A 25826-nucleotide genomic window follows, 5' to 3' on the forward strand; every position below is an offset into this window, starting at 1 on the left:
CTGACTATTATTTTATATGACGTGTTTGAATAGGCTCTCTGGTGTAAACAATTGGTTTTCCAGGTGCGGATTAAGTCTCTGATTAAATTGCAGTGCTAATGGAGAGTCTTTGTTAGAAATTATTTTTAGTCTTAGATTAGGCTTAATCTAGGTCTGAGAAACAGCTCTATGTGTCCAAAAGTATCCAGACACTTCTTCTAAGTAGTGAACTCAACTCCTTTAATGTGCACCCACTACCTTTGGGATGAGTTGGAGTGTAAATTGTTACCAGAACTAAACATCCAACATCAGTACCTGACCTCACTAATGCTCTTGTGGCTGAATGTGACCAAATCCCCACAGCAATGCTTCCTGTTAATACTGTTGATTTCAGAAGACACTATGGATGAGCAAGTGTCTGCAAACTTTTGGACATGTAGTTTTGGACATTCACCAAAAATTTCTTGCTTGGGATTTGGTCTTAGGTAAGATTAGAATCTACACACACTCAAGAGCACAAAGGTGCAGACAGCTGTGCAGTCTTCTTTGGAGAATAAATTGGCCTACATGTACTTTTCCACCATGAATGTATAATAAAAATAAATTTTTGGCCAAAACCATATTGTAAAATAATGTGTCAGACATCAGGCAGTGAATCTGTAACCGTTTCGTGTCATAGCTTTCTGTGAGGGAGCTTTTACAGGTGTTAAACACTTTGGCTGTCTATTTCATACCACTGTCACTCTGAACAATTCTGATGCAGTGGTTTTGAACAAACAAACAAACAAACAAACACACAAACAAAAGGGGCGGCACGGTGGCGCGGTGGGTAGCGCTGTCGCCTCACAGCGCTGGGTTCAATTCCCCTGCCGGGTGACCAGGGTCCTCTCTGTTTGAGTTTGCATGTTGTCTGTGTGGGTTTTCTCCGGTTTCCTCCCACAGTTCAAAGACATGCAGTCAGGCCAATTGGGCATGTTACATTGCCCCTAGGTGTGAGTGTGTGAGTGATTGTGTCTGTCTGTCTGCCCTGCGATGGACTGACGACCTGTCCAGGGTGTACCCTGCCTTCTGCCCGATGACTGCTGGGAAATGCTCCAGCATCCCCCCCCGACCCTGACGGAGAAGCGGCTTAGAAAATGGATGGATGGATAAATAAAAGGTCTAAAGTTTATTTTTCCAAGCCTAGTTTCTTTTCTTTGTTCTTCTTTTTATATCTAAACTAAGGATTTTGATTAAGATCATTACAGCAAAAACACTGCTGAAGCCTCAATTTCACAGTGGGCTGAACAAATATAATTTCTATGCTATTACTATTCATTATTATAATAAGCCTAAACTAGAATAAATGGATATCAAAAGAACCACAGTTGCTGTGAATGCATTGACTTTAAAAAGACCATATACTGAGGCTTCCAACTGTTACTTTTGCCCTGTCTTCAACAATTGGATACAAGAAATCAGTAAGCACCAATTATTTTAACAAAAAAATATATGTATTCGTACAGAGCTCCGCTTGTACGGAGCCCCACTGGTGACATCCTTTATAAATAAAAATAATGCGTGGCCATGACTTAGTAAGGTGTGGGAATGAGATCCTAATGCGTGGCCACGACTTAGTAAGCCGTGATCTCGTTCCCACGCCTTACTAATTCATGGCCACGACTTGATCATCTCATTCCCACGCCTTACTAGCGCGTTAATAAGGCGTTGCCACGCATTGTTTTTATTTATACATGATGTCACCAGCGGGGCCCCGTATTTATTATTAGAACTGCGTGCGTTGTTTTACCTTTGACTGCGCATCTTTGATATCATCCAGAACTGTAGGCGGCGACACGACACGAATCTGCTCCGCCACCCGCGCTGTGAAGCTCTGAAGAAGTGAAAAATAATAGGGAGCAGTGTCAGGTGGAGCAGGTATGATACATCACTCTATTTTTATTACTGACATCCATAAAAAAACGACATTTCACGTTTATGTAAGGTCTGTGAATTTCTGCACCTTCGGTTTAGTTAGTTAGTTACGTTTATGGCTCGTGTTTCTGCTAAATTTGTCTTCCAGATGATGAATCGCCAACGCGCCGTTGAGCGAATACAGCAGCTAGTTAGCCAGCTAGCTAACCAAGGCAGATCACTGCTACACGTCGTAAATGTCTGAATAGCGCCTGTTAGGATTAGTCTCTGATTTGCCAACGAATGGGCGAGGTTCATTTTGACTGCCTCGTCTTTGCTGCTTGCTGTGTAAGCTCGTTGCCAGCTGCCTGTGGCGATAACCAGCTGACGGTTTTCTGAGTGCTCTCACAGAACTGAGTGGCTCCGTTGGTCTGGGCGCCTCATGTTTTATAAAGAGTAATAATAGGGGCTTTTCGCATAAAAAAGCTCCTTCAAAGTTGCTTAGGCTCTGAGGTCTGTTTCGTTGTAACGGTTTCCGACGAAATGGTCTAACAGTTTATAGTTAAAGTTAAGCGGAAATGGTTCTGAATATCCTTTTAATCGATTCATATATCGTCGACAGGCTTTTTATTTGTTGTTTCTGTCCAGAATGGAGTTCGCTGAACTGATAAAGACCCCACGGGTAGATGGTGTTGTTCTCCACCGTCCTTTCCTGCCCACAGTGGAGGGCACTCTGTGTCTGACTGGACATCATCTCATCCTGTCCTCTCGACAGGATAACACAGAGGAGCTCTGGCTGCTCCACTCAAACATCGATGCAATCGAAAAAAGGTATATTTGCTGTAACGTGTGGCTTTTACATAAGAACTTGTGAGTGTAATTATTAGTTATTATCCTCTCACAGTTGTGGATGGCAACTGATTACATCTTCTCAGATATGTATGCGAAGAAGAGGGAAGAAGACCCCCTTGACAACTATGTCCATATAATGTAAAGCTAAATCATATTTGTATAACCCTAAACATCTACATGATGATGCACAAACCAGTACACAGTTAGAAGCACCTTACTCCACTGTTGGGGGCAAGAAAACCTCCTGGCCAATCTTGCATTAATTTGTCATTTGAGTTTTACAGAATGGATCCTTGATACAATATTTGTCCAAAAGTATTGAGTTACCCCTTATAAATGAGTGAACTCAGCTGCTTTAAGGTGCCTGCATTGCTGACGCAGGTGTTTATACATGGCTTGTATAGTCTTCATAGAAAAGTTTTTCCAGTTGAATGGAACAATCAGGGGCAGCTTCACATGAACCTAAGGTCACCATAGCTGATGCCAAACACCAGCTAGAGGAGTATAAATCCCCCCAGCATTGGACTGTGGAGCAGTGGAACTGCATTCTCTGGAGTGATAGAGTGCCATTTAATATTGGAATGAGTTTGACTAGCATCTATGATCCTGGCTGATTGCAATCAGATCCTCACAGCAGTGTTCTAATATCTAGTGTAAAGCTTTCCCAGAAGAGTAGAACCTGTTACTGCAGCAAAGTGGAGAAAAACCTGCTATTAATACTCTTGGTTTTAGAAGAAACATTTGATAAACAGCTACCTACAAACTTCAAGGCGTAAAGTGTATGACACAATTTCTGGTCTTTGAACTTTTACAGAACTGTTTTTGCTTAAAGGACAGCACTAAAAATATATGTTTTAAATTGAAATTGAGGCTGTGATCAGCTTATGTGTTAATGATTCCTTTATTCAAGTTAGTGTGAACAAAAGATGAAAGGCAATTAAATGAACACCAGATATGTCAAAGTAGTTTTTTTAATTGTTTTTATAATATTACGTAATAATACATATGATATTATGTAACTTTGTCTGTGTAAAGGAAGCTTCTACCTTCATGTTACTCTTCCTGTCAACTTGATGATGCATCTGCTTAGATGTATGTTTTCAGAAAATTTAAGACAAAAAGAATAGGATCTTGGAGAATCATAAGGTTGTAATCTAAAGACTAATGTTTAAATGTTTCTAAGACAAATATACATTTATTCCAGAACTATTTGGCCACTGCGTAATTCTGTAGTGGGTCCAAACCTTTGACTGTTCCAATTTTTATATATTTATACTGCGTAGAGTGTTATCATATCTAAGTATTCATATTTCATACTTCTCCTTAAAGATACAAGAGAAATATGACATTAATTGCACATTTTACATCCTCTGTTTTAGGTTTATTGGATCTCTTGGCACAATTATTGTGAAATGCAAGGACCTGCGAATTATTCAGCTGGACATCCCTGGCATGGAGGAGTGCCTCAACATCGCCAGTTCCATTGAGGTGTATTTAATAATTTGCTAAGATAACTGTGGTCAGATTGATCACTTTTCATGTATTGATATGTCTGTTAAAAATGTTTAATCATTAATTTGGTCTGAGACCCTGACCTCATGTAACTTTACACATAGTTTACCTTTACACAGAGTGGACAGCTCAATGCTTTTATCCCAAACTGGGCAACCAGTGATTCATTGTCAAATTATATTACATTATTTCCTAGTTGTTTACATTTAATTTGTAGCGCAATAGCACTTATTTTGATTAATGCTTCTTACCCTGCCAAAATGTTGAAAACAAGTGACACTTAAGGCCCTGAACAAGGTTATATCATAAAAAAACAAGGTTATGCCAGGCATTTAGCCAGTAGGCAAATATTGTCCTGTTTGTGAGGAGAGGAGAGGTTATATTTTTTAGGATTACTTGAGTAAACTTGTTTTTAAAAAGTCAACCCTCTCAAAGAATGTGGGTGATAAGGATATCAGTGGATCCTTAAAAAGCTGAACATTATAATAAAAAAAAATTAAAATTCTTTAACTCGCTGCTTTCTTTTTTAAGGCTTTCTAGTTTATCTTTTCATTAAAGTAGTTTGGAATCTTTGAAGGGATATTCGTGTTCTGCTATTGGACAGATTAATCCATCTTTAAATTGTCAGAGAGGTTCATTTATTTATTTATTTATTCATCAATTCATTAAGTCACTCACTAATTTTTAAACCATGACTACTTGATTAATCATCAAAATATTTGGTAAGTTTTAATATTAATTTGATGTAATCGATAGTGACAGCATTGTAAGGATGGTTACCCAGAAACTGATAAAAATATCCCAGATGTGGAAAGAATGTTTAGGAACCCCTGGTCTAACATAAAGTGTCTTTTTCTTTAGGCATTGTCCACACTTGACTCTGTCTCCCTGATGTACCCTTTCTTTTACCGCCCTATGTTTGAGGTCATTGAGGATGGGTGGCACTTGTTCTCTCCAGAGGAGGCCTTCAAAGATCTGGAATCAATGGTTAGTTTCACTGTTTATGCAGTCATTAGCCTGTGACTAGTGATATTTCATAGAGCTGATTTCTAAGACATGTAGTCTTGGACCAAATCACAATGCTGATAGTGTTTTACCATTGACAATAAAATCTAGGCTTAGGATTGATCTGAGACTGGAGAAATAGCCTAAAACGTATATAGCGTACTTTAAATGTTGTTTTTTCCCCTGACAGACAGATGAATGGAGACTTAGTGAAGTGAATAAAGACTTCACTGTCTGCCCCTCCTACCCATCATTGGTGACTGTACCCAAGGACATAGATGATGACACTCTTTGCAAAGCTGCTGCATTTCGCCATGGTGGCCGCTTCCCAGTCCTCAGCTACTACCACAAGAAGAATGGCATGGTCAGTCATGCGTCTGAGGATTTTTTTTTTGTGATTTTGTCTGAGGTCAATTCGACATGAATGGATATGCACATATGGTGTCTCCTTGTTTGTTGTCAGGTGATGATGCGAGCAGGGCAGCCACTTACTGGAACCAATGGACGCCGCTGTAAGGAGGATGAGAAACTGATCAACGCTACACTTCGTGCAGGAAAACGGGGTTACATCATCGACACACGCACTATTGCTGTAGCACAACAAGCTAAGGCTCGTGGAGGCGGGTTTGAACAGGAGGCCAATTACCCACAGTGGAGAAGAATCCACAAGGCAATTGAGAGGTGTGTTTACTTAAAAATCTCAGTGAAATAAATCATTAAAATGGTTTATGAAGTAGTTTAGCAGAAATGCATGTGTGGTTGATTATATAATGAAAATCTCTCTTTTTCTGTGGTTGTGATATCTGATCTCTCTCAGGTCCAATATTCTACAAGAAAGTCTGATTAAACTAGTGGAAGCCTGTAATGATCAATCTAACAGCATGGATCGCTGGCTTAGCAAACTGGAGGCCTCCAACTGGCAGAGCCATGTGAAAGAGATCCTCACTACTGCCTGCCTGGCTGCTCAGTGCATTGACAGGTCAGTGTTTGGCCACTTTCTCAGCTGTGTCTCTTTGTGGTCCCTCTCTTCTCCTCAGCATCAGAACTCTCCAGCAAAGTCTTGAAAAATATGGAATTTAAAAGCATTCATTTTCAGATCTTGAAAAGTATACTAAATCCGTTCCAGTGAGGGGAAAAATGACAATATCAGTTTGGAGAATTTAATTCCAGAAACTCATTATGGTATTGAATATCAATTGTAATAAAACCCAATAAGACAACATACTAAAAAAATTAAAAAACACTATTTTCATTCTTTAATAATGGCAGATATATGATAATTAATATGACATTATCACAGAAATTGTGTTAAACTTTCTCTGAACTACTTATTTTACCAGAAAACAAAAATAGTTGAAAGTGTCATTTTAATTAGCCATTTTGGAGTCTTTCATTTTTTATTATTCTTTGCTCGGTGCAAGTTGTACAAATAAGCAAGAACACTCAACGTTGAAAGTTTGAAAGATAAAACAAAAACTACTGTAAAAATGCAGCATACAAAGTAAAAAATAGATTGTTTGTATATATTAGAAGATTCAAATTCCCACATGTAAACTAAAACCAGTGTATGAAAGTAAAAATAAATGACCATTAGTTTGCTGTTGGTTGGAGAAAATGGTGATGTAAAAGTGAATATTGTAATGTACATTAAACAATACATTAAAATGCGTAGTTGGATATGTGACAAAGTTGAAAAGCCCATTAAATGACTGATTATCTTATGCTTTAATATCTGTTAGTATTATGAGAGTATGCATCTTTGTTTGTTCATAGCAACTTGAATTCTTTCTTGATGGGGAATACAGCTTGAAAATAAATAAATACACATCCATACAATGAAACATATTTGGGAAAACAACAAATAAAACATAAAATGTTACCTGTGCAAAAGTAGCTTGTTTTTATTTTTTTGAAACATGTTACACTCTCATGTTAGACTGTCTAAAAATTAATAAGTAGAAATAAATAGAAAATGCCATATTTAAGTTGCTTTCACTAAACAAATATACAAAACGTCATTTGATAGATGGTGCACATACTTTTGCGTCTGACTATGTATGTGTGCATGCTCAAAACGACTTATTTTAGATGATAACTGCACGTAACTAGTTTATAACTGTGCTAATTATTGTTTTCTCACTGGTAGTTCTATTTTAAGTTAATTGCCAAGTCTGTTATTGCCTTGTTTCATGCTGCACTTGTTGCAAAGCCCATTTGAGTGGTAATTGCTAGCTGCTGTCTAGCCTGCAATCATCATTAAGTTCATGGAACCCTGGTACTGCTGTGGGCCCATCCTGCTTTTGGCACACAGCTCGTTACTGGGCATTGTGCTGCTGGGTCTTTACATATGGGCTAATTTCTTTGCTTTGTCATGGGTTTGGGCTAATTTATCTAGTTTTTATGGAGTTGTCCTTGTGTTTTGCTCATGACATTTTTAAAAGTGCTGGAGGATTAATTTTGCTTCATGAGAGCTTATAGACTATGAGCAATGTCTGGTCTCTAATCTAGTGGAATTACTGTTTCAACACAAAGCTCTGACTTAGCTGTTACTCAACTGGAATGAAGAAATGTTCTATAAAGCTGTCTCCTATATAATATTCATGTCCTCTGGAAGTAATGATTTATTATTTCATTTAGGTTAAACTGAGTTTACCAAATAACCATTTGATACATGTGCTGTTTTAGATTGGTTAGTTCTTTGTTTAGTCTTGGTTATTTTAATTTTGATTAGGTTCCTTTTTCTGTATTTGACTTTGTTGTATTGAGTGTACCAATTCTTGTTGGGATAGAGGGATGTTTTCAGAGGCACACTCCAAACTAAGTGTTAGAGAAAACACACAAATCACAGTAAACACATTAAATCTATATCGCAAATGGGTTCATTAAACATGAACAGACTCAGAAGTCACTAATGTTATACACGCCCTCGGCCACTACACCTGGTAACTCCGTTCAAAGGGGAAAGGTGACACTCAAAAACAAGGAGTGAGGGTGTAAAGAAGAAATGGGATTGGGCCTTAATCTCTGTTTAACGCAGGTTTGGTTGAACTGATAAATAACTGGTGTTAAAAAAAAAATTTACATGTAAAAATTCTATCTAACCAGGTAGCCACTCACTCAAAGAAGCATCCATGACGTTTTTTTTAAATAACTAACTGAACATCACTGAATGAATGACTCGACTTGATGAAGGTCCTTACAGTGGACTGCTGCTCTGAGAGTAAGGCTACCCTCTGCACTGGTACCTACTGACACCTCTTCCAAAAGGCCCACTTCGGCCACGGAGCTGTGATTCACATTCTGAAAAAGCCTAATCATGATTGCAGTGATTAACACAGATTAATGCAGTGATTTCTTCTAGTTCAGTATAGTATCCCAGTGTGTGTTTATTTAAGCAACGTGGCATTAAATTAAAACATGCCACGAAGTCCATAAAACATTATGATGGAAGGTGTGTGTAATGAGGTATGGAATATTTGAGCTTAAATGCGCTCCTGTTAAAAATAATCTTGCCTTAAATCATGGTAAAGCCATGTCTTTAGCAGGTATAAGATAAACCTCAGTTAAACCTGATGTACACCATCTAGTGACAGATGTGTGATTTCTCAGTAACACAGCGGATTAGTTTAGTTTAAACTGCATTTTTTAAGGACACAGTAACAGAGTTTAAGAACACTCATGACTCATTCAGGTTTAAACTTGAGTTAAACTCTAAATCACAGCAAAGCTAATTGCACCAATGAAACATTGTTTTGTTGACTTTGGTTCTGTTTGTTATGTCTCTGTCCCCAGAGAGGGTGCATCAGTACTTGTCCATGGGACCGAGGGTACTGACTCCACACTGCAGGTGACCTCTCTGGCCCAGATCATCTTGGAACCAGCCTGCCGGACTATCCGTGGCTTCCAGGCCCTGGTGGAGCGAGAGTGGCTCCAGGTGAGCGAGACTGCTTCATCTATCTCTTGTCAATAAAGGAAGCTGCTGTTTATTAACATTCATCAACAAATAACACAGTTAAGGAAACAAAGTTGGAACTAAAACTCAGGTAAAGCCTCAAGCTGTGGTCACACTGAACATGGGTTCAGTTGACAGAGTAATGTGTTTCCAGTAATGATTAATTTTACTTCAGCTAGTTCATCTAGAAGAATCTTGTTTGTCAACCTTAGAAGTATAAACTAATAAAAAATAAGAAGGCAAACTGTGGTGTCTTGTTCTGAGGAAAAAACAAAATGGAGAGACTGCTCATCAGTCAACACATCATCACTTGTTACAGCTTCAAAAAAAAAAACTAGTTCACTAAACTGTACATTCCCTGCGTAACCATGTTGTATCAGGGACGCCCATATTTGCCAGAGTTTTGCTCATTTGATATGGTTTGATATTGATATTTTGGAGCTTTGTCTTGAAAATAAAAACATTGAATCACACAAAAAAGGTTAGTACATAATAAGAGCATATACAATATCGAATTAAACTTGAGAACAAAAGGTATTTTAGGTAAAACATTACTTAAAAATTTGTTTTATGCTTTTTGTGGACAAAGGAATTATTAAGTGATGATAAACTGCAAAAAAATTATTTTTCAAAATCGTTTGCATCTCATCATTTTGGTCACAATTTAAAAAATGTTTTCTTTTTTTCTTGCTAACTATTTGAAATTTTGCAAAGTTGCACTGGCATAATTGCATAATTTATATTGAAAACCTCTATTCCAAATGTTTGACTGTGATTTTCATACTTTTGAATGCTGGTGTAGACTTATCATGCGTTTTTACATAGTGCTTAATAATGTCTGATGTAACACTGATTAGTCTTTAACGTGTGACATTGACTACAGGCAGGTCACCCATTCCAGCAGCGCTGTGCGCAGTCTGCCTATTCCAATGGGAAGCCAAGGAGCGAGGCCCCGGTGTTCTTGCTGTTTCTGGACTGTGTGTGGCAGATTCTGCGCCAGTTCCCTTGCTCCTTCCAGTTCAATGAGCACTTCCTGATCACGCTTTTTGAACATGCCTATGCATCCCAGTTCGGCACGTTTTTGGGAAACAGCGCCGCTGAAAGGTCAGGGGCTCAATGTCTGAACATGTGCTGGAGAGTCTTCTTTAATTGCTGTACTTTATGATCTCACCGTAGCACAACAATCATATCTTCATATGAGTATGTTTTTTTTGGTCACTTTGCCATCATTTAATGTAATCAAATTGTTTTGAGGAAAATAATATCACATGTAAATACTTATGGCAATATTTGTAATGGAATTTTCTTGGTAACAATACTGTAGCCCACAGTTTGTCCCCTATTTGTGATGTCAACATCCTTCAGAGACAAAGAGTATATGCTTCAAGTCAAATTTTAGACAAAACTTACTCTTCACAGCAAGAAAGACACTTTGATAAACATGATGCTGAGTGTTACCAAAAACTCCCTAAGCTTTAGTAAATAAATGTTTTATGTGAAATTTTTTTTTTATATAGCAGGAAAAATCTTATTTCAGAGAAAAGCAAATTGTCCCCAAGACAAGATATTTAATGTTCAAACGGATAAACTGTATTGTTATTTGCAAATATTCACTCATTTTGTATTTGATGCCTGCAACACGTTCCAAAGAAGTTGGGACAGGGGCAACAAAAGACTGGGAAAGTTGAGGAATGCTCAAAAAACACCTGTTTGGAACATTCCACAGGTGAACAGGTTAATTGGAAACAGGTCAGTGTCATGATTGGATATAAAGGGAACATTCCTGAAAGGCTCAGTTGTTCACAAGCACTTTGTGAACAACTGCATGAGCAAATATTCCAACAGTTTAAGAGCAACGTTTCTCAATGTGCAACTGCAAGGAATCCTTCGATCCCTCAGGCAGCACTTCAATAAAAACCGACATCATTCTATAACGGATATTACCACATGGGCTCAGGAACACTTCAGAAAACCACTGTCAGTGAACACAGTTCCGCTCCATCTACAAGTGCAAGTTAAAACTCTGCCATGCAAAGCGAAAGCCATATATCAACAACACCCAGAAACGCCACTGGCTTCTCTGGGCCCGAGCTCATCTGAGATGGACTGATGCAAAGTGGAAAAGTGTCCTGTGGTCTGACGAGTTCACATTTCAAATTGTTTTTGGAAATCATGGACGCCGTGTCCTCCGGGCCAAAGAGGAAAAGGACTGCCCAGATTGTTATCAGCTCAAAGTTCAAAAGCCAGCATCTCTGATGATGTGGGGGTTTGTTAGTGCCCATGGCATGGGTAACTCGCACATCTATGAAGACACCATTAATGCTGTAAGGTACATACAGGTTTTGGAGCAACATATGCTGCCATCCAAGCAACGTCTTTTTCAGAGACGTCCCTGCTTATTTCAGCAAGACGCATGCCAAGCCACATTCTGTACGTGTTACAACAGCTTGGCTTCTTAGTAAAAGAGTGCGGGTACTAAACAGGCCAGCCTGCTGTCCAGTCCTGTCTCCCATTGAAAATGTGTGGCGCATTATGAAGTGCAAAGTATGACAACGGAGACCCCGGACTGTTGAGCCACTGAAGTTGTACATCAAGCAAGAATGGGAAAGAATTTTACCTACAAAGCTTCAACAATTAGTGTCCTCAGTTCCCAAACGCTTATTGAGTGTTTTTAAAAGGAAAGGTGATGTAACACAGGAGTAAACATGCCCCTGTCCCAACTTCTTTGGAATATGTTGCAGGCATCAAATTCAAAATGAATGAATATTTGCAAAAAACAATAAAGTTTATTCGTTTTAACACTAAATATCTTGTCTTTGTAGTGTATTCATTTGATTATACGTTGAAAAGGATTCGCAAATCATGGTATTCTGTTTTTATTTATGTTTTACACAACGTCCCAACTTCATTGGAATTGGGGTTGTGTGTGTGTGTGTGTGTGTGTGTCTAATAATGTGTATCTATGTACAATCTGTTTGGCGAAGTAGGGTGAAGCTGAAGTTGTCTCGGAAGACGGTGTCTCTGTGGTCGTGGGTAAACAGGCCTCAGGAGCTGGAGCGCTTCGTTAACCCACTGTATGAACCCAACAGCTTGGTGATTTGGCCCTCTGTAGCCCCGCAGAGTCTGCTTCTGTGGGAGGGTGAGAACCAAACTTATTTACTTCCGTCACCTAACCCCCATAGCCCAGCTGTCTTATACTTCTGCATCTTCATGTCTGACAGTTTCTTTTCTCCATCTGTCCTTTAACTGTAAATGAATCTTAAGCCCCGTTCAAGCTACATTAAGTTTACTTGTATTGGTAATGTAGTTCAGGTGATGTGATTAGGTGAGTGATTGTTGAGCCATGATTTGTGATATTCATAATTTTTCACAAGTCTAACAAGTACTCTTGACACTCTGCCCACACATAAATGGAGCATCTGATCTCTTGCATGTTAAAGGGGACTTCCACTGATTTTTACAAAATATTCTACATGTATATATGTAATAGTTGAGATATGAACAAAGTCATTCAGAATGATTTGGTGTGAAATGCTGTTCTGCAGAAACATACCAAATCAGAATTGTTCACAGTGGTGTTGATAGGAACCAGACTCTGAAGAGTTTAATGCTTTTGAAAGCTTACTCACAAAAAGTTAGTTTATGTAATAGTTAAATATCCACTGCTAATGTCTGACACATTGTTTTATAATAGTTTTGTCTTAAAATGTATTTGAACCCATTAATTTTAATCCATTCATCACAGAGGGATGCATGTATTGATATTGTGAAAGCAAACAAAGCTTATTTTTTCTGACTATTTTACCATCATGAACATTTACATATAAAATTCAGAAGACACACATGGGTTCACTGGTGGTCTTGGACAGTAGATAAAATGGCTAAATTTGTATTACTGACATCATGACCCCTTGTTCCTACTACTACCACTGTAAGAAAATTCTTTAACTTGCTCTGCAGGTGAACCACTTCACATCAAATCACACTAGATTAATCTGTTGACTACTCAAGGTCTGAATTATTCTGAAAGTTTGAAAAATTTGTGGAATTCCCATTTAAGTGAGCTATTAGAGTTTTTGCCAGTTATATTCTAATTGGCTACCCACACAGCCTTGTGAGTGCAATTCAGTGCAGTGGGTTGTATTTTTCTAGTGGGAAATGCACAAATGCAAGCAGTTGCCAACTCTGTGCTGTGATTGAGCCTTTTGGAGTGAAAAAAACAGTTCATGGCATTGAATCTATAAAAGTTATTCAAGAGGTTTTTTTTTTTTAAATATGAAGTTGCTTTTAAGCACAATATTCTTATGGGTTTGCCAACACATTTGCCCAAGACGGCGCCATGCTAGCGGCAGCCTGTTGCAGCAGCTCCGTCAACCCTCATGTTTGTTTTTTTCATTTTGTGTGTATTATTTTCCAGATACTGTAACATTGTATTCACTATAACACTTAAGTCGCTATAACACTTCCTCTGGATTTGTTAATAATGAACGCTAATATACTTTGTGGAGCTGCAGAGTACACACTGGTGATGCACAGCTTTGTTCATGCCAGGGGAGCAGCTGTTTGCGCTGTGGAAAACACCTGTGCATCTAGACAAGAGACCCATCAGCCATTCAGCTATTTGAGAGCCCTCTCAAACAAATTGGATGAAATAACAGCATTAGCGTGTGTGTGTGTGTGTGTATGTATGTATGTATGTATGTATGTGTGTGTGTGTGTGTGTGTGTATATATATATATATATATATATATATATATATATATATATATATATGTATGTGTATGTGTATATATATATATATATATATATATATATATATATATATATATATATATATACACTGCTCAAAAAAAAAAAGGGAACACTTAAACAACACAATATAACTCCAAGTAAATCAAACGTCTGTGAAATCAAACTGTCCACTTAGGAAGCAACACTGATTGACAATCAATTTCACAGCTGCTGTGCAAATGGAACAGACAACAGGTGGAAATTATTGGCAATTAGCAAGACACACTCAATAAAGGAGTGGTTCTGCAGGTGGGGACCACAGACCACTTCTCAGTACCGTCTCACTTCTCAGGAGACAGGCCAGTACACCAGGAGACGTGGAGGAGGCCGTAGGAGGGCAACAACCCAGCAGCAGGACCGCTACCTCCACCTTTGTGCAAGGAGGAATAGGAGGAGCACTGCCAGAGCCCTGCAAAATGACCTCCAGCAGGCCACAAATGTGCATTTGTCTGCACAAACGGTTAGAAACCGACTCCATGAGGATGGTATGAGGGCCCGACGTCCACAGATGGGGGCTGTGCTCACAGCCCAACACCGTGCAGGACGCTTGCCATTTGCCAGAGAACACCAGGATTGGCAAATTTGTCACTGGCACCCTGTGCTCTTCACAGATGAAAGCAGGTTCACACTGAGCACATGTGAAAGACATGACAGAGTCTGGAGACGCCGTGGAGAGTGATCTGCTGCCTGCAACATCCTTCAGCATGACCGGTTGGCAGTGGGTCAGTAATGGTGTGGGGTGGCATTTCTTTGGAGGGCCGCACAGCCCTCCATGTGCTCGCCAGAGGTAGCCTGACTGCCATTAGGTACCGAGATGAGATCTTCAGACCCCTTGTGAGACCATATGCTGGTGCAGTTGGCCTGGGTTCCTCCTAATGCAGGACAATGCTAGACCTCGTGGCTGGAGTGTGTCAGCAGTTCCTGCAAGATGAAGGCATTGCAGCTATGGACTGGACCGCCTGTTCCCCAGACCTGAATCCGATTGAGCACATCTGGGACATCATGTCTCGCTCCATCCACCAACAGACTGTCCAGGAGTTGGCGGATGCTTTAGTCCAGGTCTGGGAGGTGATCCCTCAGGAGACCATCCGACACCTCATCAGGAGGATGCCCAGGCGTTGTAGGGAGGTCATACAGGCACATGGAGGCCACACACAATACTGAGCCTCATTTTGACTTGTTTTAAGGACATTACATCAAAGTTGGATCAGTCTGTAGTGTGTTTTTCCACTTTAATTTTGTGTGTGACTCCAAATCCAGGCCTCCATTGGTTAATAAATTTGATTTCCAATCATGATTTTTGTGTGAATTTGTTGTCAGCACATTCAACTTTGTACAGAACAAAGTATTCAATGAGAATATTTCATTCATTCAGATCTAGTATGTGTTATTTGAGTGTTCCCTTTATTTTTTTGAGCAGTGTGTGTGTATATATGTATATATGTGTGTGTGTATGTATGTATATGTATATATATCAATCTATATTCAACTTCAATGGAATACACTACAAAGACAAGATATTTAATGTTCAAACAGATAAACTTTATTGTTTTTTGCAAATATTCACCCATCCCTCAGGTGGCACTGCATTAAAAACCCACATGATTCTGTAACGGATATTACCACATGGGCTCAGGAACATTTCAGAAAACCACTGTCAGTGAACACAGTTCCGCTCCATCTACAAGTGCAAGTTAAAACTCTGCCATGAAAAGCGAAAGCCATATATCAACAACACCCAGAAACACCGCTCATCTGAGATGGACTGACGCAAAGTGGAAAAGTGTCCTGTGGTCTGACGAGTCCATATTTCAAATTGTTTTTGGAAATCATGGACGCCGTGTCCTCCGGGCCAAAGAGGAAAAGGACTGTCCAGATTGTTATCAGCGTAAAGTTCAAAAGCCAGCATCTCTGATGGTATGGGGGTGTGTTTGTGCCTATGGCATGGGTAACTTGCACATCTGTGAAGACACCATTAATGCTGAAAGGTACATACAGGTTTCGGAGCAACATATGCTGCCATCCAAGCAACGTCTTTTTCAGTGACGTCCCTGCTTATTTCAGCAAGACACATGCCAAGCCACATTCTACATGCGTTACAACAGCATGGCTTCGTAGTAAATGAGTGCGGGTACTAGACTGGCCTGCCTGCAGTCCAGACCTGTCTCCCATTGAAAATGTGTGGCACATTATGAAGTGCAAAATACGACAACAGAGACCCCGGACTGTTGAGCAACTGAAGTTGTACATCAAGCAAGAATGGGAAAGAATTCCACCTACAAAGCTCCAACAATTAGTGTCCTCAGTTCCCAAACGCTTATTGAGTGTTGTTAAAAGGAAAGGTGATGTAACACAGTGGTAAACATGCCCCTGTCCCAACTTCTTTGGAACGTGTTGCAGGCATCAAATTCAAAATGAATGAATATTTGCAAAAAACAATAAAGTTTATCCGTTTGAACATTATTATATATCTTGTCTTTGTAGTGTATTCAGTTGAATATAGATTGAAAAGGATTTGCAATTCATTGTATTTTGTTTTTATTTATGTTTTACACAATGTCCCAACTTCATTGGAATTGGGGTTGTAAGTGTTATGTTAGGAAAACCTATCAGCACTCTGATTCCACCCCAAGGGGAAGGGTCAGAAGTTGGAGCAAAACCCCAGGGGACAGACAGGTCAAGGAAGACAGAAGAGACAGAAAGAGAGACAGAGTGAGCAGGAGTCAGCTTTCTCAACCAGAAGATAGCTGAACGCTTAAGTTTGTGCCGGCCTTAGTCAAAGAGACAGGCCAGAATTGGAACGCTCCAAGATCAGATCTGCTTAGATCAGTCCATCTACAGACCTTAAGTTTAGACCACCCTTGGAGAAGGAATGTAGATGTTTCTTGTCTGCTAAAGAGAGGTATTTAGTTAAGTTAGCATCACCAGCCTCAGAACTTTGACTGCAATCAAACCGGACACAGGAAAAGCACACCCAGTGTCACGCACTAATCTGTGAGCAGATTAACCAGCGAAAGGCTGCCAGATGCCACCCTCAGACAGCCACGAGACGCCTTCACCAATCCCTGACGGGAAGGCGCGTGCCTGCACAATGACACAGCATCTGCAACCAGCGAGGAGACAAAGCAACGCGTGAGCTCCGGCCTCAAAGGCGGATATACTTTTCTCAGATGTCTCAGAAGATCCCAAATAATAACAATCTGCTCTATAAAGACAGTCAGGGTTCTGACGCCAATTTATTTAATAAGGCAGTGTTTAATAGGTACATCTAACTCAGCCATATGTAGTTACTCCCATCCAGTTCTTTACAGAGACAATTTCAAGTTTAAGTTTCCCACGTCTTCCCGAGAACCCTGCCTCATATCATTTAACTGAGCCACTTTACGCGAGCTATGTTGTCCTTTTGCAAACTACACTCGAATTGCGGACTCGATCGGCTGCGAGACTCCAGCGATCTGACTCCCCTTTCGGAACCTCCTGTCGTCTCTTAGTGTAGTCCGGTAGCATGAGATTCTGCCATATGTAGTTACTCCCATCCAGTTAGTTCTTTACAGAGACTCTTTCAAGTTTAAGTTTCCCACGTCTTCCCGAGAACCACCCTGCCTCATATCATTAAACTGAACCACTTCACGCGAGCTATGTTGTCCTTTTAACTTTTATCCTTTTGTTGTGTTTTGTTCTATTTTCTTTCATCTATCATTGAATGTAGTCCAAGGTAGTTTAATATTTAGCCAATAAACTCCATTTTATCGAAGCATCCTTGGTGCGAGTGTCTCTCCCTTTTGCTCTGTTCTGTGAACTTCGCATAACTTCGCATTTTTGTCATGGGAATTACATTTTTTGTCATGGAAAAGTTGAACCCTGTGTAATGCCGACATCACATATAATGAAGTCCCTGGAAAGGCTTGTCCTGGGTCACCTCAGGACACATATGGGTGCGGGATTGGACGCCTTACAGTTTGCCTGCTGGCTGCATGTGGGGATGGGGAATGCTGTGATCTGCTTATGACACAGAGCCTACTCACACCTGGAGACGGCAGGAAGCCTGTGAGAGTCATGTTCTTTGACGTATTCAACACCAACCAGGCTGTCTTGCTAAGGGACAAGCTGATTGCAGCGCAGGCGGACACTGCTGTGGTATCGCAGATCATCAGTTTACAGGGCAGTGTGTCAGAGCAGACTGTACTGCACCTGTTTTTGCTCTCTTCCTTTTCATTTTCTACACCTGTGATTTCACATATGGATTGTGCTAACTATAACTACCTCAAATGACACGGAGGAGTATGGGAGCTTAGTGAACGGCTGTGTAGTCTTATTAGCACAACCATCTCCAACTAAACACCAAGATGACCAAGGAGCTTGCTGTGGACTATTGCAAAATTAAGTCTCCTTTGAATAAAGTCTCTTCTGTCACTATCCAGAGTGAGTGCTTAACGCATACAGGGACCTGGATAATCATCTGTGTGACAAGTTGGGATGAGAAGTAAATATGGACAAACAGCTTTGCTTTCTGAGGAGGCTGAGGTCCTTTGATGTGAAAGGCCAGTTGTTAAGAACTTTCTATGAGTCTGTGGTGTCAAGTGCCATCTTTTATGCTGTTGTGTGCTGGGGCAGCAGTATTACAGCGAAGGGCACTGACGGAAGGAACAACATCATTAGGAGGGTTGACTCAGTCCTGGGGGCGAAATTGTATGTAGTGGACATGGTGGTCGGGAGGAGGATGATTGCAAAGGTGTCAGTGATCCTGAAGGACCCCTCCCACCCACTCCACAAAACACTACAGGGATAGAAGAATAGAAAAGGTTTTTTTCTGCAGCCATCTGACTTTTTAGCTCTGCACTGTAATTCATCTATTCCTCATGCATCATTGTACATCTCTGTACCATCTTCACATTACTGCATATTTATTACTGTATATTCTGCACTGGTTGTGCTATTTTGCACAATGTGGTATTTTTACAGCATTACTTCATAGAGCTCAAATAATTCTGCAGATTTCCCGGTTTAGTTTGTTTTCATTCCTTGTAACGACACCTTTCTGTTTCTTTTCTGTTTGGTCCCTGAAGTTGAAATATGACTTGGGTGTTATTTTTCCTTGCTCTAAGAAACTCTACTTGTTTTAAAGTCTTTGACAGAAATGTTAGGAAAAAAGTCTTTAATGTGCAGTTGACTCTTGTTTAACCTTTAGATGGCAGCGGTGCGACTACAGTGCAGTGTCGTTAAGTGCACTTAGAATACCATGCAGCTTATCACCTTATGTAGACTCGGTTAATGTACTAAGAACAATAGTGTATGCATGTTAGAATTACAGAAATTACTGACTCAAAGTTAATTTCAAGTAATTTGAAACATTTTTTTTCACTTCATGAAGGCTTTATGGTTCACGGCTGACCACTACATGCTTGTTCTGTTTTAGCTTGTTTAACTTCCTAGAATGTAAATCAGCAGGATTCCCAGGGCAAAACGTTTATGTATGTTGTACGTTCCTATGGACATTTTTGTTTCTTTATGAGCACAGTATTCTTGATTACCACACTGTTCTTAAGCAGGGTTACTTTAGGTTGTTCATATGGGAACAAAGCCACAGGCATAACTGGATTTGCTAACATTGTTTCTTATTTAAAGTTAACTACCAAATGCTTTAGTGTCCATTGTGTAGAAAGGACTTTAATAAACTTTTTTTTTTTAAATAAAGATAGCAGCATTTTATCAAGTGCCAGAGGAAACTGTTAGAAGAGCAACGCTTTCTAAAGAGTTTTTTAAGAGTGTAAAGTATATAGAAAACAGCATAGGTTGTGACAGAGCAGTGGCTCACACAGAGTGTTCTTCAGATTCTTTTCTGGCCATGCAGAGTGTGATTAAAGGTGGATTAAATGATTAGTTGCTTGTCTAGTGATATCAATCACTGATTAAATTAAGCTTTCGCTCAAGTTGTGTTTACTTTTTATTCTAGGAGAAACAAGATTTTCCCCATAGTGAATATTACTGTGTCAGGTGCATATCTTCAGTGGTCACTGAGTTTAAAGGGTATTTAGACAGTCACTAAAACAGTTTGCAGCGAACTCACATACGAGTTTAAACCTAGAGGTTACATTCCTCACCTACTGTAAGCATGGAGAAAGTGTGTTTGAAGACTGAGCATTCCTCGTTCCTCTCTAAAAAGAAGTCACACCCATTTGGCACATTTAAGGCAGTGATGAACTTCAAAAACAAAATCAAGCTGTAGAGTTTATCACAAAGGCAGCATGTGGTAATTATAATGAGGTGAGGTCTACATCAGTATGTGTTTGTCACTGTGATATACTTTTCTCATGTCTCAGAAGATCCCAAATAATAACATTAATCTGTTCTAAAAAAAGAGCTACGGTGTCACATGAAACAGTTAGTGATTCATGATGATATCTAGATCATATCAGTATCGGCAAATGTTCATTTTAAAACTTGGTCTGTATCAGGCAAGATTTTTTTGTTTCACATTTGATCAATATTTTAAACCAATGCTTGATAATGTACTTATTGTACTCGAGAAGAGCAGAATGTTTAGGTAACTATGCAGAAATGTCTTTTTTATATATTTTATAATTTTATATATTTTAAATCTCTTTAAAATGCTAATCCAGATTCATCTAGTACCAGGTTTTACATTTTATAAATATTATTCGCATTGACATTGGCAGTTACACTATGTGGACAAAAGTATTGGGACACCTACGTATTATAGGTCGTATTACACGTATTATAGTTATTTGGGGGCAGTCATGGGCTTGAGGTTAGGGCACTGGCCCTGTGACCGGAATGTTGTTGGTTCAATCCCCAGTGCCAACAGTCCATGACTGAGGTGTCCTTGAGCAAGACACCTAACCCCCAATTACTCCCCGGGCACTGTGGATAGGGCTGCCCAGCGCTCTGGGCAAATGTGCTCACTGTCCCCTAGTGTGCGTGCATTCACTAGTGTGTATGTGGTGTTTCACTTCACCGATGGGTTAAATGCGGAGGTGGAATTTCCCCGTTTGTGGGATTAAAAAAGTATCACTTAATTTATACCTACAGGAGCTTTTATGACATCCCATTCTAAATCCATAGGCATTAATATCGAGTTGATCTTCCCCTTGCAGCTATAATGGCTTCCACGTTTCTAGAAAAGTTTTCTGCAAGATGTTGCAGTGTGTCTGTGGGTAATTTTTTTCCATTCATCCAGAAGAGCATTTGTGAGGTCACACCCTGATGTTGGATGAGAGGGCCTGGCGCGCAATCTATGTTGTAGTTTATGCCAAAGGTGTTTGGTGATGTTAGTGCCACAAGAGTTTTGAAAGTCTGCAGTTGCTGAGTCAGCAGAGCATTGGGGACTTGAAACGATGCGCCTCAGCACAGCGACCCGCTGTGTAACTTTATGTGGTCTCACGCTGTGTGGCTGAGTTTCTGTGGTTCTTAAACACTTCCTTTTGTCAATAATGCCACTTAGTTGATCGTGGAATTTCTAGAAGGGAATAAATTTCACAAACTGACTTGTTGCAACATCAAATTACAGTACCATGCTCAAATTAAGTGAGCTCTGTAGAACGACTCATTCTTTAACAGATGTTTGTAAAGGCAGGCTGCATGGCCAGGTGCTTGTGTTTATACACCTGTGGCAGTACGACTAAATGAAAAAACAGAATTCAATGATTGAGTTCTGTCCCAATGCTTTTGTCCATATAGTGTTTAGTCTTGAAGAAAAAAAAAAGATATCTTGGCACCTAACATTCCTATATCGGTGCATCCCAATTTTTTTCTCCACAGTTATTTGATGTTCTGTGTATTTTAAGATATTTTTAATGATACAGAAATAATGTATAGAAGACTTTAATACACCCAGCACTGTTTATTACAGAAGAGCAGGAACAGTAATATGAACCATTTGCCTCACTGGACACAATGGTGAAACATGAGAGCAAATAGTAATGCGGACCATGCAGTACATTTCTCATGTTACCCAAAGGGCATGATGAGTTTTGCAGGGCATTCATGAGACTAGTGACGGGTGTAAACTGAGTTAGCACCATGAGACTGGTCACATGCTTGTTTGAGTTGCTGGCATTTTGATATGTGAATCTCCTGGCGTAGCCTTGTAACTGTTTACTCATGCAGCATTCAGTTTTGGTCTCATGTTTGTATATGAGGCTGTGTACCTGAAGTGTGGGTGTTTTTCATAGGAATATATAAGTCAGTCATGTACAATGTATTGCTGTTGCTGGTCAATGTATTGCTTTTTTAAAATGTTTTTTAAATGTTTTTTTACAGAATAAGAAAAAAGTTTACATACATGTAAATTTGAATCTTTAACACACCTTATCATTTAATATTTCTTTGAAATTTGTAATTTTTAAAATTACCTTTAGGCAGCTGGTCTTTTTTAAAGTAGAATAAAAATAAATGAACAAATAAATAAATACAAAAATTCATGATGAGAATGTCAGTTCAACCTTTTATAAACCACTGTTATTTCACTAGTCTATTTACTTTTTCTTACTCTCTCGTAGGTGTCTTCCTACGCTGGAATCGCTCCACCAAGTTTCTGGATGAGGCCTATGAGGAGATGGTCCATATTATTGAGTACAATAAGGAGCTACAGAATAAAGTAAACAGCCTGAGAAGACAGCTGGCTCAGTTGGAGACAGAGGACAGCCCTCTGCAGACTCCATAAGACATTCAGTTCTATACTGAGAAATTTCACAAGAGTGGTACTCTTTGGAGTTCCTCTTCACCACTACTGAGATTACTCTGTCCGTGCACGTATGTCCACATATGTAGACCCATCAGTCATTACTTCTGCTTTCTTAGAATCACATTTTATCCATGTGTTTCTCAGTTCCTGTATTGCTTATCTATAGTCTTGTTCCACCTATAATTCTTGCCCTTGCATTTGGCCTTTACTTTGCTGAGGCTAATCGATTAGCTCTGGTACTGTGCCAAGCAGTTGATCTCTGACTATCGAACAAATCTGTACTTTACACTAACACTATTCTACGTATTCATGCCTCTCGAGCACACTATATGTTATTGCTTTAAAAACATGAGGTGCTACCTGCTTGATGTTTTGTGAGTAGTAGTGGTTATATAGGTGCCTACACTAAACTGTGCCATTGTTTCCACTTCCTGAGAGACAGTGTACAGTGTAACGAAAAGTCTTTTAAAAGGGAGATGGTATGACCTTGAGTTTGAGTAGCTGCTACAGACATAGTTACTTTTGCAGGCTGTGGTTCAAAAGCAGTGTGGTATCACAAACTCTTCACAATGATGACTTGTTTAAGAAAAGCACTTACCACAACTAATATAAGCATTGTTCTTTTCTTAGTGATGAGTTCTCCCCATACTGGTATATAGAACCTTGCCGAGGTCAGTATGAGCATATAGCGTGCTCTGTCTGCTGCTGATTTAAGCAGTAAAACACTAAAGCAAGTGTGTTATCATGAAATAATATCACGGCTGTGATTTCGTTGCAGGCACAAGCTGAATGTTATGGCGATAACACACGACCTCGAGTGTTGCTTTTATACAACTCAGTTAAGTAAATAAAGTAAGAAATTAGGCCCTGCCAAATTATAGGTCCTTTACAAGCAGCTTGTAGCTACATCAGAATAGCAAGCTCCACTCACTCGCTGCACAGCCATCAGTTCGTTCTCCAGTTCCTTACCCGAAATCCCAAAACTGTCATCACCAGCTTTTTTGTTTTTTTATTGCAGCAGTTTTATAGTTCAGTCCAATTTTTCAACTCTGAAAATTAGACTACACGTTTGGCGAATGCTACTCAGTTAATTTCTGGCTGATTCCAGGTTGTTTAGTTTTTCTTCTTTCATAGCTGCCGGCTGAAAAACTGCTCAGTGGTGATGACGGTTTAGGAATTTAGTGTACTCTCCTCTTCAGAGTCTGACCAAATGGGCTTAGGTAAAATGTAAACTTAGAAGTATCCATTTTCTGTCTATGCGCAAAGTAAGAAGACAAACTTTCAAATTTGAGCGTCTCCTACACCTGTCCAACCCGTTGCTTGGCAATGGTGGAGTGATATCATCAAAAAAACTATGATGTTATGGCAAAATAACAGCATGATTAAAATACCTCTCAACCAATCAGCTTGCATGGCCAGAACTAACTGTTGTATAAATGCGAGATAGAGATAGATAGTCTTTTGGGCTCTTAGGAAGCACAGCTGTGTTGGCTCTATCTTTGCAAGATTGCAAATTCAGTGTTTGGTGATGTCACAGCCATCCATGGCTGAGTTCTCTGGGTAGGTAGGATGGCCATGCTCTCTCTGAGTGGGTAGGATAGCCCTCCCCCTCTCCCCATCAATCAGCATCATACAAGCTGACACAGGCATCTGTTATCTGACATAACAGAATTGGCAGTTAGCATTCTCCTACAACTGTGTTTAACTAACCAATGATGTTACCTTAGCAGCAGTTTGAAAAGATGTGGTGGTAGCTACATATGACATGGAGGAAGCACATGTTAGTCTTGACCCTCTCCTCCCACTGAAAATATGTTGTACAAACTAAACAAAATACTTTGTTTTATATCAATTATAAACAGAATTTCTCTACTAGTAGGTTGCAATTTTTAGGCAGCATAAAAGCAAATGGGTGTTCTCTCGTCAACTGACCATGAAACAGTAAGTTAAATATCTAATTTAATTCAAATATATCTTTTAATCTCTAGAGAGTGACCGTATGGAAGAGAAACTTTCCAATTGTCTTGTTTTGTATAGGCTGTATAACGTGTCAGTGTGACAATGCTGACCTACTAGTAGATGTATTTTGACTTTCTTTTTTTTATCCTTCTTCTTCATGAACAAAACGTTTCATTTGACTTGTATACTATTTTAAGACATATGTCATAATAGTCAAACTATGTAGAATACATCATTTTAGTACAAGTTGGTTATGAGGTTTTGCTCTGTTTCTATACGTTTTCATCTCATTCTAGACTTTAACCTACAAAAGGTTGATTATAGCAATTTTTGGAAGTGTATATGCTGTATACAGAATATATTCCTTTTCTCTATCTAGAAAATGAAGCAAAATTAAATCCTGTACTGTGATGCTGATGGAAGGTATACATGAAGACTCATTCTAAATATGCCACCAAGCCCAAAAATCAGCACTGTTCTCATGAAATGAATGTTACTATGTTCTCATCCTTTCTTATCACGTACTCGTGATTTCACCCGAATAGATCCATTTGTTCAAGCCCAAGTAATAGGTTTATCTGTAGTAGGGCAACGAAGGCTTTAGGATTTATATATTTTACATTTACATATTCTGGAGGCCTGTATTTCAGTGTTTTCTCTCGTGTTCTGTGGTTGCATTATTGACAAACAGCATACATTTGCATTCTTGAATGTGTCCAAGTACAGTTTGGGTGTTTAGCATAAACTGACTGGTCTGAATACCTAGTAGGGTGAGGTACATGTAAATGAGGCTACGTAATTGTTTATTCTGTGTGGTAATCTTGGTTTAACAAAAGTTTATTAGGATCATTCGGGGAAAACCCTGAAAGCTTCCAGATTTGTTATAAATATAGCCCTGGTCAGTTGTAGGAACTTATTTGTTCGTGTGTTTATTCTGTGCTAATTAATACATATTAGTTGCATGGACTAAAGTAACTACTCAAATGAATGATCCAAGTAAACTGCATTTGTTCAGGCTGTTTTTTCCTTGTCCCCTACAAGTTACGGGCCCTTGCTGTCACTATTCATATTTTCAGTACGTATGAAAAGCCTAATTCCATGGCACTACATTTACTAATTAAATTGACTATAGCCTTTTTTAAAACCAACATAGAGGCAGTGTATGGATTGACTCTTTAT

General features: G+C 39.3%; 1 protein-coding gene across 3 annotated transcripts; it reads left to right on the plus strand.

Moving 5' to 3' along the window:
* The first annotated feature begins 1815 nt into the window (after positions 1–1815).
* On the plus strand, positions 1816–25073 carry mtmr9 (myotubularin related protein 9). Of its 3 annotated transcripts, none has more exons than XM_017710517.2 (11): positions 1816–1896; positions 2521–2703; positions 4104–4212; positions 5098–5223; positions 5432–5605; positions 5705–5922; positions 6059–6220; positions 9034–9175; positions 10077–10297; positions 12178–12332; positions 22504–25073. In XM_017710517.2, the coding sequence occupies exons 2-11, from the start codon at positions 2522–2524 to the stop codon at positions 22665–22667; spliced, it is 1653 nt and encodes a 550-aa protein (XP_017566006.1). In that variant the 5' UTR covers positions 1816–1896; position 2521; the 3' UTR covers positions 22668–25073. The 3 variants fall into 3 exon arrangements, with proteins under 3 accessions (XP_017566006.1, XP_017566008.1, XP_017566007.1); XM_017710519.2 differs by having other exon boundaries at positions 12181–12332; XM_017710518.2 differs by having other exon boundaries at positions 1870–1896; positions 2495–2703.
* The last annotated feature ends 753 nt before the right edge of the window (positions 25074–25826 follow it).

Source organism: Pygocentrus nattereri, chromosome 4 (genome assembly GCF_015220715.1).
Source record: "Pygocentrus nattereri isolate fPygNat1 chromosome 4, fPygNat1.pri, whole genome shotgun sequence".
NCBI lineage: Eukaryota > Metazoa > Chordata > Actinopteri > Characiformes > Serrasalmidae > Pygocentrus > Pygocentrus nattereri.